The following is a 16,888-nucleotide window of genomic DNA, read 5'->3' as shown; positions in this document are numbered from 1 at the left end:
CTGATGAGTCTTGCTCCCTTTGTATCTCATAATTGAACTTTTCCCCATAGTGATGTCCACTTTACCAATGCTACAAAACGGTACAAACTTCCCAGCAATGTCTTTCTTCCTCTGTAGCCACTGTGAAAAAAGCAGGTTATGAAGCCATCCACCTGAAAACTTGGGTTCATACTTAGCTTTCTTCTTGACAGACGAACACGACGGTACTGCTTCTGGTGCATCGGACTGTTCCCCATCCTTGCTTGAACGTATATCACCGCAATGTCCATCATGAATATGATATTCATTGGAACTTTCATTAGATTCAATCCCTATTACATCACTTTCATCCACGGTCTTATGCTTTGTAAATTGATCCATTTCGCAACACGATCCAAATCGTTTGGTATTGGATGATTTGATTCTGTACCAATTAAAAGTAAGTAAGAAGGTTGGCTGGACACGGAGGCGTGAAGTGGGGCGTCGACAGCGGTGAAGCCTCGCGACGATGGGGCCACCATGGCGGCGCGAAGTCCCGCGGCGGTGGCGATGTTCAGCCTTCCCCAACTGCGCATGTGCAACTGCCGCCCCAACTGCGCACGCGCGGATACCGGGCCCACTGCGCATGCGTGGGGAGACGGCGACATTTTCCCCCCAAATCATCCCCGCGGGCTGGATGCGTAAATTTCCCGAAATTATTTTATTTCCCTAAAATTACCTAAAGACAACCAGAATTTCGGGTAATTTCCTTCAAAGTGGAAACATAGCTTATCCGTGCCGACCAAGATACCACTCTGGTTCCATTTGCCAGCGTTTGATCATATCCCTCTAAACCTTTTGTATCCATGTACCGTCGAAACAACTTTCAATGTTATTGTAACATAGAAAATAGGTGCAGGAGCCAGCACCGCCATTCATTGTGACCATGGCTGATCGTCCACAATCAGTAACCTGTGCCTAACTTCTCCCCATATCCCTTGATTCCACTAGCCCCCAGAGCTCTATCTAACTCTCTCTTAAATTCATCCAGTGAATTTGCCTCCATTGCCCTCTGGCAGAGAATTCCACAAATTCACAACTCTCTGGGTAAAAAAAGTTCCTTCTCACCTCAGTTTTAAATGGCCTCCCCTTTATTCTAAGACTGGCCCCTGGTTCTGGACTCGCCGAACATTGGAAACATTTTTCTTGCATCTAGCTTGTCCAGTCCTTTTATAATTTTATATGTCTATAAGATTCCCTCTCATCCTTCTAAACTGTGAATACAAGTGTAGTCTTTTCAATCTTTCCTCATATGACAGTCCCGCCATCCCAGGGATCAATCTCGTGAACCTATGCTGCACTGCCTCAATTACAAGGATGTCCTTCCTCAAATTAGGAGATCAAAACTGTACACAATACTCTAGATGTAGTCTTACCAGGGCCCTATACAACTGCAGAAGAACCTCTTTACTCCTATACTGAAATCCTCTCGTTATGAAGGCCAACATGCCATTAGCTTTCACCACTTCCTGCTGTACCTGCACGTCAACTTTCAGTGACTGGTAATTGTACTGGCCTCAATTACTTAATTTAGCAGCTTTTGCCATATACCCACCATCCTCTGTGGAAAAGCTGCCCCTCAGATTCCTGTTAACTCTTTCTCTTCATCTTTAACCTATGCCCTCTAGTTCTTGATTTCCCCTACACTGGAAAAAAGGTTCTGTGAATTCACCCTATTTCCCCTCATGCTTCTCTACACCTGTAAGAACACCACTGAGCTTTCTGTGCTCTGTGGAACAAAGTCCTAGGCTGCAAAATCTCTCCTCCTAACTCTGGCGCTTGAGTCCTGGCAACATCCTCGTAAATCTACTCTGCACTCATTCTAGCTTAATGACAATAAAAAAGTGGTTAAAGTAGGATTAGTGTAAATGGGTGGGTGATGATTGGCGTGGGATCAGCCATCTGAAGGGCCTGTTTCAATGCTGTTTGTCTCTGTTTCTTTGACTACTGTGTGATCCTCATGAAGTTGCCAATGGGAAAATTGAGAACATACATACCACATTTTAATGGACTTGGAGAGCTTGCATCAGAATCTGTACTAAATGTCACAATGGGGTTTCCAGGCTCTCTTTTTGTAGTTAAACCAAACATTTGTACTGATTGTAATAATAAGTAACAGCAGATGCTAATTATACCAAAGAAAGACACAAAATGCTGTATTGATTGCTTGTATACAATGTACTAACCCCAATATGAGTTGAAATTTTGTCCAGGCTCAGAATTTTTTCACGATGCTGCTCGTACACTTACTCAACACTTTGCAGCTTCTTACTGGCAGTGAATTATTTTGCTATGCTTTTTTCTGAAGAATCATATGACTATAAATCTTTTCCCCTCCCTCACACACGCACACACACACTAAAAAGAATAAAAACAATATTTACAAATGCATAAATCCAATGCTTTAATGCTTATATAGTAATACATTTTTCCCCTCCACAGTGGAGAGTAAGAAGAGAAGCTATGATGGGCCTGGCACAGATCTATAAAAAGTATTGTTTACAAGCAGAGGCAGGAAAAGAAGCTTCCAAACAAATTTCATGGATTAAGGACAAACTTCTGCATATATACTATCAAAACAGCATTGATGACAAGTACGTGATAACTTTCAGACCTAAATGTAAGGCGTGTAACTGGGAATTGGTGTTGCTGCAGATCTTTAATATTGTGCTTACATTGTTGCAGAAGAATATTTGGTTTTTTTACCGCCAAATTCTAACAGATTTTGTAAATCTGAAATGAAAAATCTCTTTTTCATTGTTACCTGCTCGTTCACTCTGTCTCTGTCCATTTGTAGCATCTTCCAATTCCAATGAAAAGCCACCAAGTTTCTGTGCTCAGATATTGTATGACCTACTGACTATTTGGAGTGTTTTTTTATTCCTAAAGTTTACCAAACTTAAAATATAATGGAAAAGTGGTGTAATAGATTATGCAAAGGAGATGGGTAATATTTCTACTATTTGTATACTTGAATATCTGACTCTTCAAAACTTGCAGCTCCATTGCCGTTTAAACATGAGCTTTGCTTTCTATCACGTTCTATTGTGAACTTTTTAAAATCAACAGTATTGCAGCATATCTGAAAGTCTCAGTGCATTTGCCTTGATTTTTTTTTGCCCTGGATCTTTTGTTTAGGATCGTTTTGCCTTTTATTCCAATTATCTTTTTTGTTCTTATTTTGTTGCTTCTCTGTGGTGATACCACATGAAGGGTTTCTTTATGATCTCATGACCTATAATCTGTTTTATAACTGCAGCAGACTGGCACATAGTAACTTAATTGCCTGGTATATAGTAGAACATGATGCGGTTTATCGATTGCCATTTACCAACTAGTAACATTCTCTCAAGGTATATATATAGATTATAATTACTTACAAATTCAGCCATTTTCAACTTTATACTTTTCTAGTATTAGAAACAGAATTCAGAATCAGAATTACCTTTATTTGTCATCCAAAAAACAAGTCTTTTGGACGAGATTTCGTCACCCACAGTCCAACAATATAGCAATAAAATAAGCAAATTACACAACCCCAACCAACACAAAACACAAAACAAAAAGAAACATCCATCCAGTCTCCTCCAGTCCCCTCCTCACTGTGATGGAAGGCCAGAATGTCTTTTCTCTTCCCCTGCCGTCTTCTCCCGCGGTCAGGCTGTTGAACTTGCCACTTGGACGGTGAAAGGTCCGCAGCGGGCCGACCCAAGCCCCGCGATCCGGTGCGGGCGAAGACGCTGCTGCTGCACGTCGGGGCGGTCGTGGCTCCCGACATTGAAGCCCCCGCAGAGCAGAGAAAAATCCCATGGCCTATTTCAGGTCGCGCCGGACAGTGAAATGTCCGCGGCGGGCTGACCCAAGCCCCGCGACCCAGGGCGGGCGAACACGTGCTGCCGGAGCTCCCGATGTCAGCCTCCACGCGGCCCGAGCCGAAGTCTCCGAAGGCGAGTCGCAGCCGCTCCCGCAGCCTCCGAAGACAGCCGGCTCCGCTGATGGTGAGTCCGGTCCGCGGGCTCTGCGAACCAGAGCCCCAGGTGGTCCCGGGTGGAGGCCGCCAGCTCCAGGAGTTTGGCCGATGGTAGGCCGCAGCAGGAACGGAGACACGACCCAGAAAAAAGGTCGGGTCTCCGTTCGGAAGGGACAAATTTACAATTTTACAGTCCCCCCCCCCCCCACACACACACATAGTACACAACCACAAAAAAACACGACATCACATCTACAATTAAGACAAAAAAACAACAAAAAGACAAACGGACCGCAGGTAAGCTGCAGCTGCTGGGGCAGCGCCGCCATTTTGGCCATTACTGTTCTATGCGCAATTATTACATTCAACCGATTTGACAGACTGCCAAAAGTTGCTCCCATGTCAGACACCAGACTCCCAAAACAGACACACTTGTGGTTTGAGGAATAAATTCAAACATTTTCAAAATTGTAAAATTCCACCTGACTTGCAGTAATCACCAACCCTCTATTTAATCCATTTGCTGGGAACGCACAGAAACCCAGTGTAATTGCACACCATATCCAAACTACCCCATGTCTAGTACTTCCTGATCTACATGGACTGAGTCAACTATTATGACCACTCCAGAACCCGAATAACGTGGGAAGTTCCCCTCCCATTATACCTGGCTTGTATAGACCCAGACATCAGCCACCTCTGATCTTGGATATCTCCATGGGAAGATACTGCCTAATCACCTCTGGCCAGATAATTACACTGTTCGAGATGTCAAGGCAGTAACTAGTGGTTGGAGGCAGAGAGTCAAGCTAGAACTGGAGGCCAGAGACACAAAGGGCCAAGACTAGCAGAGGCTATTGCGTAAGGCATTGGAACCTGGAAGCAGGAATATGGAGGAGGAACAATGTCACAGTTGGCAGGGGCTGGGGAACAAGTTGTCAGCTGTATTAGAGAAGTGAAATGTTCCTCGGCATTGGCCATCACTCAACGTAGCTATCGGCAGGTGACCAGAGCATTCTTGCTTCCTGACCAGAACCAAGTGTCCTTTTCACCACCAACTTCTCCATGAAGAAAGTGGTTTCCACCATTTCTTTCCCAGGTAACATGAGAGAATGACTGGTTGTGTTAAATGTTGACAGAGTATGTTAGACAACATCAGGTTTTGTAAATAAAAGGGCTAAAAATCTAGTTAGTTGTGAGTGCCTATTATTGGATATATTGTAGTGTAATGTAGTAGTGATATTTATGTTCCATAATATCCTGTGAAATAATTTTAGTGATAAATTGAGCTTGGCAAAGATCCATGTTAATAATTACATATACCCACCACCATCTGTGTGGAAAATGTTGCCCCTTCGGTTCCTATTAAATCTTTCACCTCTCACCCTAAACTTAAGTATTCTGATTCTTGATTTCCCTTTCGCTGTGCATTCACCCTACCTGTTTCCCTCGTGATTTAATGTAACGCCGTAAGATCACCCCTCTGTCTTCTGCACTCCAAGGAATAAAGTTCTAGCCTAATTAACTTCTCCTTATAGCTCAGCCCTTCAGGCCCTGGCAACATCCCTGCCTTTAAACATCATTGTCATTGAGGCTGAGCAAAAAAAATAGATGAGCACTCTCCTGAACTTTCTGTGATGGATCAAGCTGACTGTGTGAAGGTTTGACACACGAAGCAGAGGGTCTTCTATGCTGTAAAAGTAATAAACGAGTGTCGCTTATAGGTAGGATGTGTAAGAATGAACTGCAGATGCTAATTTAAACCGAAGATAAATGCAAAATGCTGGAGTAACTCAGTGGGTCAGGCAGCATCTCTGGAGAGAAGGAATGGGTGACGTTTCGGGTTGAGAACTTTCTTCAGACTAGTCAGACTAAACCAGAGATGCTGCCTGTTCTGCTGAGTTACTCTAGCATTTTTGTCTATTGTTGCTTTTAGGTCCAGCCCCTAAATTGACTCGACCTTCCTCCAAATTCACTCCCCTACTGCCCCCAATCATCCGACAATGAATCATAGTTAACTGCTACTTTTTTTTCCTACTTCTGACTGGCCAAAGCAAATAATTCCTAATAGGATGTGCTCTTCAACCCTGAGCCAAGTTTGACACTCGTGTCCTCTCCCAGGTAACATTGCGATGGACTCTATTCCATCTTAACCTCTACTGCTAAAATTCTCATGCTTGGATTTGTTTCCTTTTTGATCTTGGCAGTTTAGGGTGCATTATTATCTTTCTGGTCACCACCTTTCCTGCCCTGCACTATGACCTATTTATTTTTTGTGTATTTGCTCTGCCACTTAATACAAGTGTCATGTTTTGAGCTTCCAATACAGCTCTGTTTTGCAATCACATCTGTTCCTTTGAATGTATAGTTGCAACAGAAAACATGAAGTACAAGAGGAAGAAAGTGAACTTGGAGAGAAATCCCACAAGTATTGTGAGGAAGATAGTGCAAACAATTCTTTGGTATATGTTAATAATCAGAGTTATTTTATACATTTTCCCCATCCAAAGCTTTTGCTCTTTGACTTTGGCATCTTGTCGCCAGACCATTGGACATGTTAAACTTGCTTCCTTAGGATTCCTTCCTAAGTCGCAACAGATACACCTTCAGAAAGCTGCTTTAAAACCAAGCCTGTCTGTAAAGCTTTGTCCTTTTTTTAAAATATTCTTAACATAATCCTGATTTACACCTGTCTGCGATTTTTGAATTAAGGGTTCTATAAATAAACAACTTTTTCTTTGCATCTTGACTTGGCTCAGAGTGAATCTGTACTTGCAGTAATTTTTTATCAGGATTGTATGAAAATCTAGACTTAAATCTGGGACGATGTAATCTCTAGTTTATCCTTATTTCGTTACATCTCTACTCATGGGCTGTAACTGCAGAGTCATTCAGAATTTTAATTGAAATTGCTTTTTATTTAATCTGCAAATCAAACTGTTGGCCAAAGCCTTATGAAGTTATTTTTAATCTTGATTTTGATAGATGGATGTTCAGTCACTCTACACCTCCACCCCCGACCAGGAAGATCTTAAAGCCCTCCGTTTCTTCCTTGATCGCAGAACCAGTCAATTTCCGTGTACTAACACACTCCTCCACCTAGCAGAGCTGGTCCTTACCTGTAACAACTTCTCCTTCGACTCCTCCCTCATCCTCCAAATCCAAGGCGTACCTACGACTGCTTCGGTGCTACTCCTGCACCCATGCAGAACTCACTGACTTCAACGACTTCACAACTAATTTCTATCCTGCACTCAAATTCACTTGGACCATCTCAGACATCACCCTACCATTTTGAGATCTCACCGTCTCCAACACAGGACATCTATTACAAACCATTGGCTCCCATAGCTATTTAGACTACACTTCTTCCAACCCTGCTTCCTGTAAATACTCTATCCCCTGCTCCTAATTCTTCAGTCTATGCCGCATATGCGCCCAGGATGAGGTTTTCCATACCAGGTCATCAGAGAGGGTTCCGCTCTTCCATTATAGATGTAGGCTCCCTCTAGGGTCTCCTTGGTATCTCGCAGCTCCACTCTTGCTCCCCCTCTCCCCATTCGTAACAAGGACAGACGTCCTCACCTTCCACCCCATCAGCTGTCGCAGCACATAATCCTCCAACATTTTTGTCACCTCCAACGGGATTCCACTGCTAGCCACATCTTCCCATCTCCATCCTTTCTGCTTTCCACAGAGACTGTTCCCGCCGCAACTCCCTGGTCAAGTCGTCCCAAACCACCCCCTCCCCAGGTACTTTCCCCAGCAACTGCAGGAGATGCAACACCTGTCCCTATACCTCCCCCCTCGACTCCGTCCAAGGACCCCGACAGTCTTTTCAGGTGAGGTAGAGGTTTACTTGCACCTCATCTACTGTATTCACTGTTCCAGGTGTGGACTCCTGTATGTCGGCGAGACCAAGCGCAGGCTCGGTGAACGTTTCGCTGAACACTCCGCTCAGTCCGCGTAAACATACCTGATCTCTCGGTTGCTCAACACTTTAACTCCCTCTCCCTTTCCCACACTGACCTTCCTGTCTTGGGCCTCCATTGTCAGAGTGAGGCCCAGCGGAAATTGGAGGAACAGCGACATTTTATTTTTGTACCGCCCACTCCCCTGGCATCAGTGTGAAGAAGGGTGTCGGCCCGAAACGTCACCCATTCCTTCTCCTCAGAGAAACTGCCTGTCCCGCTGAGTTACTCCAGCATTTTTGTGTCTACTAGATTTTGAGGATGGCTTTGCTCTGCATATATTGACTAATAATCCTTGGTATCCAAAAGGTATTCGGGGAAATTGTAATTTTCAAAATGAGCTGCCATTGAAATTTTCTAACCTGATATTCGGAAGGGGTTTTGAATTGTGCCAGGAATTGATGCATTACATTAATCACTTTAAAAAAATGCAAACCCTTTAAAGATTGGAGATTAAAATATTCACCCTTCATTACAAAGTGTACATCCATTCCAGTGCAATCTGTACACATCATAAAATCATAAACTGTTCTTTTGCTTGGCATATATTTTGCATTTAAGTATTTGAGCTTTTTAAATGCTGTAGTGTGCAGAGCTGACCAACCAAAGTAAAACATGTCAGAACAATGATAGGGCAATCTGTTTGTTTAGAGATGAAAAGGAATGGCCATTTTTATGTGAATACAAATAATCCACATTGAAGAGTTTACCGTAGATACATAGCCAGATAAACTTGTCCCTGGATTGGAAGAGTGACCTCTTGTGTGCAATGTTGCTCTCGATGCACTTGTTGGCAACATCTGTTTTAAATGTGTTAACTACTCTGTTCACTTTATAAATTTACCTTTTGAATACATACTGCATTATTTTAAAAACCAAACCAAATTTGCTGTTAAATTCTTAAACCTGCTTTGAATTCTAACTTGCAGGTTACTTGTTGAACGGATATTTGCACAGTATATGGTGCCTCACAATTTGGAGACTTCAGAAAGGATGAAATGTTTATACTATCTTTATGCAACCCTGGACACCAATGCTGTGAAGTATGTTTTTAAAATTGGTTTAACTAAAGTGTATGATTCTGAGTAATCCACTGCCTTCTCTTTGACCTGACTAAGTTTTCAAGAAAACAATGTTCTCCAAATGCAATTATATAACGCTAATCAAAATTTAAGCATAATTTAAACAAGTTTGTGCTATTTGAATAAACAGTAATTTGAGGGTTGCTGAAAATGTTCCTCTCATCTGAACAAGCAACACATGAATTGCTGAAGTGTTGTACAGTGAAGTATCCTGAACCTTGGGATATAACTTTCTACTTCAGAAGGGGCATGGCTTAATGTGGAGTTTGTTATAAGTGTTGGTAGACACAAAATGCTGGAGTAACTCAGCGGGACAGGTAGCATCCCTGGAAAGAAGGAATGGGTGACGATTCGGGTCGAGACCTTTCTTCAGACTGATGCCAGGGGAGTGGGCAGGACAGAGCAACTTTGAAATCCTTGAATTCTAAAAGTAATTATAAAAGGCTGTAAACTTCCCTTGATCCATTGCATCATGAAAGCTTTTTTGAAGATTGAACTGAAATCTTACAACTGCATGGCATGAAATTTTCCTTTATATAAATTATAAATAACCATCCATCCATGAAATTTTCCTTTAAATTACAAATTACCTTATGAGATTTATCAACTGGAGCTACTCTGTTACACAGAGCAGAGTGCTGAGCTTCACAGTTAATTTGTCCTGTTGTGGCAATTTTATTTTCACCATCATGGGCTATTACTCAGAGGTGGTAGCTTCACTAAAACCTAAGACCATTTTTGTTATGAGCAATGGTGTAGTTTTGAAGTTGTACAGTACTATAAAGAGGTGCATGAAAAGTCACAAGAGGGAGGGAGAGCATGTTCAGTTTTTACAAACATATCGATCAATAATTTTTTTAATGTTTTCATTCACTCTAGGAATATTAAATTGTTTGTACTGTTACTTAACACTTAAAAATAGGATAACAAGTTTTCACTAAAGGAAAACGTACTGAACTGCATTAGATAATATAGTTTTGTTTTCATAATTTTACCAAGATGCAGTCTTAGGAGATGTCTGGGATTTGCATTTTCTTGGCACGATTAAAACTAGCAGCTGAGTACAGAAATAGTTCTTGCAAATTAAGTGTAATGCTGGGAAGATGGAGTTGTTGGTAGTGAACAAAAGAATAAAAGTAGTGCATGTGTGTTTCAGTTTAAATGCCAGCAATGTCATTTTTCTGGCATTCATCTACATATAAATGGAAAGTTCTATGTAAAAAGAATATTAATGTAACATTAATGCTATATCTTTTGATGAAGAGATAATGGTAACAGAACAAAAAAAATTGTATGATGTATTAATCTAGTAATAACTTGCCTGGTGCCAGAGGAGGATGGCTAAAAAAGTACTACTTGTGAAATAGTAAACAATTTCTGAGCAGGACGTTTTTCTTATGCGTATTTGGAATCTACTATCAATAGGTCGGAGTTGAATGTGAAGTGGAGCAAAAGTGACACAGCAAATAGTCTGCTGCATAACATTCAGTCTGTTCACTGAAGCATACATGACGTTGGGTCGTCTTAAGTTCGAAGAACAGAATTAATGCCATTCAGCCCATCAGCCTTTCAATCATGGCTGATCTATCTTTCCCTCTCAACCCCATTCATTCTCCTGCCTCCTCCCCATAACTGTTGACACCTTGCTCTGAACACCCACAAGACCAAGGTCTTTTATCAAACTGCCACAGCTGCCTTCTGACTATAAGTAGAAAACATGGAAAATCTCAGGACGTACATCTTAGCAAGGGCAGATGTCAATGAACCTTGCCATATTTGAGGATAATGGAATTTAACGATCAGGACCTCAGACCTAGTACAAAATGTTTTCTTGCTGACTGAGCAACAGAGCTCCCTGCCCTCTGCGCATCTGAAAGGTGGACAACCTAGCGCAGGCATCTTGAGGCACTGGAAAAATACCACCAGTCCTGTGTCTGCAAAATTCTAATTCACTGGAAAGATAAGTGAACCAATGTCAAGGTAGTTGAAAGCCTTGAGGCTATGCATGGACACAGAAGTCCTAGGTAAGTGACAGGAGTGCAGCACTTCACAACCTACTCACCCGCCCCTCAGCCACCTCGTGTTCTGTCTGTGAAAGAGTCTGTAGTTCTCATGTAGGCTGTCTCACAACTCACGAAAGCAAAGTGGAAGCAAATCATCCTCCATACCAAAGAGCAACCCAAGAAGGAGTGTATTGTGTCATAGAGCAGCAGAGATGGAAGTTACAGTACTTTTCCCATTAAAGCATGAAACATGTAGTGAGTGGAGACTATTTTCATATAAATACCTAAAATTACTTGGGGACAAATAAGACATTAGTTACCAAGCATGACTGGCGGGAAATTAGCTAATCATCTTTTTTGTAACTTGCTTTAACGTTGACACCTGTGTAGCATTTCCTTTATGGCTGCAATATGCTTATTTCCCACGTAACTGAAAGGATTTTAAAGCATGGGAGAAATTTATGGAAGAAATTCTTCATCCTTGCCTCCTGTAATATCGAGATGGAAATTGCCATTGTTTGTCTAACTTTAGTCAGATAAGGGTAATCTCATGCAACTGGACAAGAAATGCATTGAATAAAGATGATCAGAATGTGAATTTTAAAAGATGCAAGGAGATAGAGAAGGGCAAAAAGAAATTTGCATCATGGTCATAATTGTTGGGATGTAATTTGTGCATTTTCACAAATTAGAGCCTTTTCAGTGACACGGTGGTCAAAAACTTGATTGGATAAATTCAAAGACTTGGTTGCAGAAGTGATTGGCACAGATTTGAGAGCCAACAATGTGCTCAAGCACCACTAACTAAATAAAGTGTCTGAATGAATTTGATCTGTTGTGCTACAGAAGGGCATAAGAAATTCGAGAGAATATTTGAAATGGATCTGAAAATAATAATGCAATGATGTAGTTGGGTTGGAATTAACTGCTTATATTGTTCTTGCTTTCTACTTCAAATTTTAACAGGGCATTAAACGAAATGTGGAAGTGTCAAAACATGCTGAGACATCATGTACGCGACTTGCTTGATTTGCACAAACAACAGAAAGTAAGTGCGTTTTTCCACTCCGCATGCAGAGAATTAGGGAGAAATACTGTGCCACCAGGAAGATGATGATCGTGAAATGTGTCATTGATTTTTTTAAAATATTTTTGCCTCGAGGACTCTTGGACAGTTAAAGCTTATCCTTGTATATTGGTTCTTGAGAGGTGAAATTAAGGCAGAGGTTGCAAATCTGCTATTCTAATTCTATTTGTCCTAGTGCCCGTTCACTTTCAAATAACACAGATTTGTGCAGTGTGCTGGACTTGAGTATTGTGCTTAATGTTGCACTTTTACATACCAGGTCATCCTTGAGGTTTGATAAGTAAGTCTACCAGGTCAACGGGAATAAAGCCTCGTTAGGACTTCAAACAAATTAACAGTATCTGCACCTTGAGTTCATTGGACATAAAGTTGTAACTATAACAGCATCTTTCCCTTTCTATTCTCATGAGCAGCATATGGGAGAATAACCGTGACTAAATTATACTTTTTGCACCAAATGTAATTCTTCAAATATATTCTTCCCTTTATTTTTGTATTGAGTGTCTACTGAGTTTTTTTTTAACAAATTGCCACATATTTTTAATTGGAGGATAATATTTGGGGAAGTTCTAATTCTGCTCATAGAACTTTTGAACTTGTCAACTCCATAATGAGTCCAATGGTGATGCTTGTATTGACATCAGGCCTATAGGATATTTATGGCCTTCAGTGTTTCAATGTACTTAAAGGTTCAAATCAAATTGGACAAGTCGCTTTAAGCCAGCAGATTCTTTTGGAATTGCTGGCTGTTAGTGCAATTTGGCTTATCAGAAATTAATTTTGTTCATAAGTTCTAGGAGCAGAATTAGGCCATTCGGTCCATCAAGTCTACTCTGCCATTCCATCATGGCTGGTATAGCTTTCCCTCTCATCCCCATTCTCCTGCCTTCGCCCCATAACTCTGACACCCTTACTAACCAAGAATCTGTCAATCTCTGCAGTTAAAATATCCATTGACTTGACCTCCACAGCTTGTCTGGCAATGATTTCCAATAAATTTTGTGTGGAAATGGGCCTTTTGGCCCACCGTGTCCGTACTGACCAGCGATCCCTGTTACACCAGCACACACGACACAAGGGACAATTTAACATTTTTACTGAAGCCAATTAACCTACAAACCTGTCTTTGGATTGTGGGAGCAATCGGAGCACCCAGCGAAACCCCACTAGTCACGGGTAGAATGTACAAACTATGCAGAGACAGCACCCATAGTCAGGATCCAATACGGGTCTCTGTCGCCTTGAGGCAGCAACGCGACCACGGCACCCCTAAATTTATCACCGCTTTGTCTGAAATCAATTTTGTTCGTCAGCTAGTTAATTCCTGCACATATGGCCTTGTCTGTTGATGTTAAGCAAATGTGTGGTGTGTAAATAATGTTTTATTTTTAATTGGAGTGAACACTTAAAAGTTGTTCATTGGGCAATTATCTGTGGTTTTAATTGTTAAATGAATTACAATTGTATGTGAAAATCTATTAATTTCTTTATATTTTACATTTTAGTCTGATCCCACTGATAAAGCCATATTCTCAAAAGTAATGATCATTGCCAGTAAGTATTTACAATTGCAGGTCTTTGCAAGCCTGTTGTTCATAAATTTTGTGCTCTCTTAATTGGATGGAATGAATATAATGATAATTGGATGTAATGACGTTGAGGGTTGGAAGTAACAAGGATGAACAATACAATTATTGTATCAGGAGGTATGATCAAAACAATACTTTGTTTTCAGAAAACCTACCTGATCCAGGAAAAGCCCAGGACTTCATGAAGAAATTTGATCAATTTTTGGAAGAAGATGAACGAATCAGGTCTCAACTGGATGTGCTTGTTAGTCCAAACTGTTCCTGCAAGCTGGCAGAAGGATGTGTGGTAATTGCAGAAATCATTATATACACAAGTGCATTGAACATTTGTAACAACACACTTTCTTCATTTAAATAATTTGTTTTCTTCTTTGTGGACAGCGTGAAATCACCCGAAAATTAAGTAACCCCAAACAACCTACAAACCCATTTTTGGAAATGGTGAAGTTTCTCCTGGAGAGGATAGCACCTGTGCATATAGACACCGAATCCATTAGGTATTATTTTAAAATAAGAGAGAAAAGTAATTTATTTTGGTATTGCAACTGCTTTTCATTATTACAATACCTGAGCATATGCTGCTGGTTAAAACGGGGTCCACGCAGCTGGTTACAACACCAATCCAGGACTATTTTTACCAATAGGTTATGATACAAGTTTTATCTCTAACTTTTTTATAGCAAAGTATGATAAATGTATTAAATGATAAGAATATAAGGCACTGAAATTGAATAATTGAACCAAATAATGTAGAAGTATTACGCTTTCGGCGGCCCCACTATGCTCTCGGCGGCACGGCCCCCAACACTACGTGGACTCCTTCCTCTCGCCGGTGCAGTTCCCTCCTCTCATTCCGGCTTTGCTGTGCATCCCGGGAGCCTTCTGCCACCACACGGGCATCCCGGGAGCCTTCATCGTTTTCACTGACCTTGAGGTGCTCAGTGCTTTGCTTTGGTTTGGCCAAGCCAGTAAACATCAAAATTAAGAGTCTTCTCCGCCCCTTCTATTCCAAACAAAGCAAACCTATCGTAGCACAGAAACAGAAGTTTTCTGTCCCGGCAACACCTTTGTAAATCTCTACACAATCTCCAACTCAATCATACCTTTTTTGTAGTGTTGTGACCAAAATTTAACATACTGTTCAAACTTTAATATAACTGTTGTACACAATGTCCTGTGTTATATAACTCTTGTACACAGCATAACTGCCCATGTACTCTGCCTCACTGAAGGAAAGCCTTTTTAACCATCTTGTAAACTTCAGCCCCAAGCTCCTTCTGTTTCGTAACCTCTAGTATCTTTAGTTGTGAGTGAGTAGAAAGGAACTGCAAATGCTGGTTTATACCGAAGATAGACCCAAAACACTGGAGTAACTCAGCAGGTCTGGCTGGATCTCTGGGAGGAAAAAAGAATAGATGACGTTCAGGGTTGGAACTCTTCTTCAGTTTTGACCCAAAACATCATGTATTATTTTTCTCCAGAGATGTTACCTAACCCACTAAGTCACTCCAGCATTGTGTGTCTGTCTGTTTTAGGGGTAAGTCTGATCCTCTGGTTCAATAGACAATAGGTGCAGGAGTAGGCCATTCAGCCCTTCGAGCCAGCGATCATGGCTGATCACTCTCATTTGTGGCATGGTGGTGCAGCGGTAGAGTTGCTACCTTACAGCGATTGCAGCGCCGGTTCGATCCTGACTACGGGCGCCGTCTGTACGGAGTTTGTATGTTCTCCCAGTGACCTGCGTGGGTTTTCTCCGAGATCTTCGGTTTCCTCCCACACTCCAAAGACGTACAGGTATGTAGGTTAATTGGCTGGGCAAATGTAAAAATTGTCCCTAGTGGGTGTAGGTTAGTGTGCGGGGATCGCTGGGCGGCGCAGACTCGGTGGGCCGAAGGGCCTGTTTCTGCGCTGTATCTCTAAATCTAAATCTAAATTTCAGCTCCTTGGGGATAGTTGTCTACTGCTACAGTATTTACATTTGAAATATTCAAACCCATCTTGACCAGAATTGAGCATATTGTATTTTCAGAATTCCATTGGTCTTACCTTTTCAAGTCTTGCCACAAAAGTCCCTCTTTTCTTTTTCTTGGATCGTCAAAATTGGAGCTTTTCACCTTTGATAATGATCTTCCAACCACATGCGTAAGCTCATTTCAATTTTTCCATTGTAACTTCACTGTCCCATGTAATACATCATGCACTTTCAGATACAATATTTAGGATAGAAGTAGAAACAAGGAACTGCAGATGCTGGTTTACAAAAAAATTCTTGAGTGCTGGAGTAACTCAGCGGGTCAGGCACCATCTGGAGAACATGGAGTGGTGACGATTTGGGATACCAAGTTTTATTTTTTTGGCTTTGCTAAAGGTTGTACACTCTGCAAGATATAATGAATGACCAATGTCACCAAGACTTCATTGTTACCCTTTTAAATGATATTCAACTTGCATTAATAGTTGTGGCTTGCCACGATTCATAGGGAGGTGCAATGTTTTAAGCTGCTAGAATGATTAAAGCCATCTTGATGGATATACAAAGTAAATTTTAATAAAATGCAATAACCTTGATTGTTCAGTGGTAGGAGAGGAAATGCCAAATGCATTATGAGTGGACAATGTTATAGCAAAAAATATATCTTTGCAAATTGTGTTATGTAGCCCAAGGAGTCAATTCATAATCCAAATGATGAATTACTATAGATATTGACCTACCACCTGCACATTTATGTAAAGTGGATATTATGCTGAAATGTGTAACGTGGATGTATCTACGGTCGTGATTTTTAAAAAAGTCCTTTTAAATGAGTTGGTTTGTTTCTGTTTTTTAACAGCGCATTAATCAGACAAATTAATAAATCCATTGATGGTACAGCAGATGATGAAGAGGAGGGCGTGCTAACTGATGAAGCAATTCGGGCAGGCCTTGAATTGCTTAAGGTAAATGTCTGAGGCACTGGAGATTGAACTTATTCATAGTAATATCCTGAATAATATTTTGGCAGTTTAGTGATTTCTTTTAAGAACCTCTATGACTCTGTAAAATGAGACATTCAGAAAAGTAGGAACTCGATTCATTGTCTTTAAGGCATTTGAGTGGGATGTGACACTACACCATAGAATATTGTTACCTCTATTATGCTTTAAATCTTTATACTCCTCTATGTCAGC

General features: G+C 41.1%; 1 protein-coding gene across 7 annotated transcripts in view; it reads left to right on the top strand.

Annotated features, from left to right (window-relative positions):
- Nucleotides 1-16,888, top strand: part of pds5b (PDS5 cohesin associated factor B) — a 136,099-nt gene that overhangs the window by 54,471 nt on the left and 64,740 nt on the right. For all 7 annotated transcript variants that reach the window (XM_078402350.1, XM_078402354.1, XM_078402349.1 and 4 more), the window contains 7 exons: nt 2,461-2,612; nt 8,889-9,002; nt 12,011-12,092; nt 13,637-13,685; nt 13,867-14,006; nt 14,102-14,217; nt 16,552-16,657. In XM_078402350.1, the coding sequence (XP_078258476.1) occupies nt 2,461-2,612; nt 8,889-9,002; nt 12,011-12,092; nt 13,637-13,685; nt 13,867-14,006; nt 14,102-14,217; nt 16,552-16,657 (759 nt within the window). The remainder of the gene's footprint in view (nt 1-2,460; nt 2,613-8,888; nt 9,003-12,010; nt 12,093-13,636; nt 13,686-13,866; nt 14,007-14,101; nt 14,218-16,551; nt 16,658-16,888) is intronic.

This window comes from Rhinoraja longicauda, chromosome 7 (genome assembly GCF_053455715.1).
Source record: "Rhinoraja longicauda isolate Sanriku21f chromosome 7, sRhiLon1.1, whole genome shotgun sequence".
NCBI lineage: Eukaryota > Metazoa > Chordata > Chondrichthyes > Rajiformes > Arhynchobatidae > Rhinoraja > Rhinoraja longicauda.
Note: the sequence above shows the minus strand (reverse complement) of the source record. Positions and strands in the feature narration are given on the sequence as shown.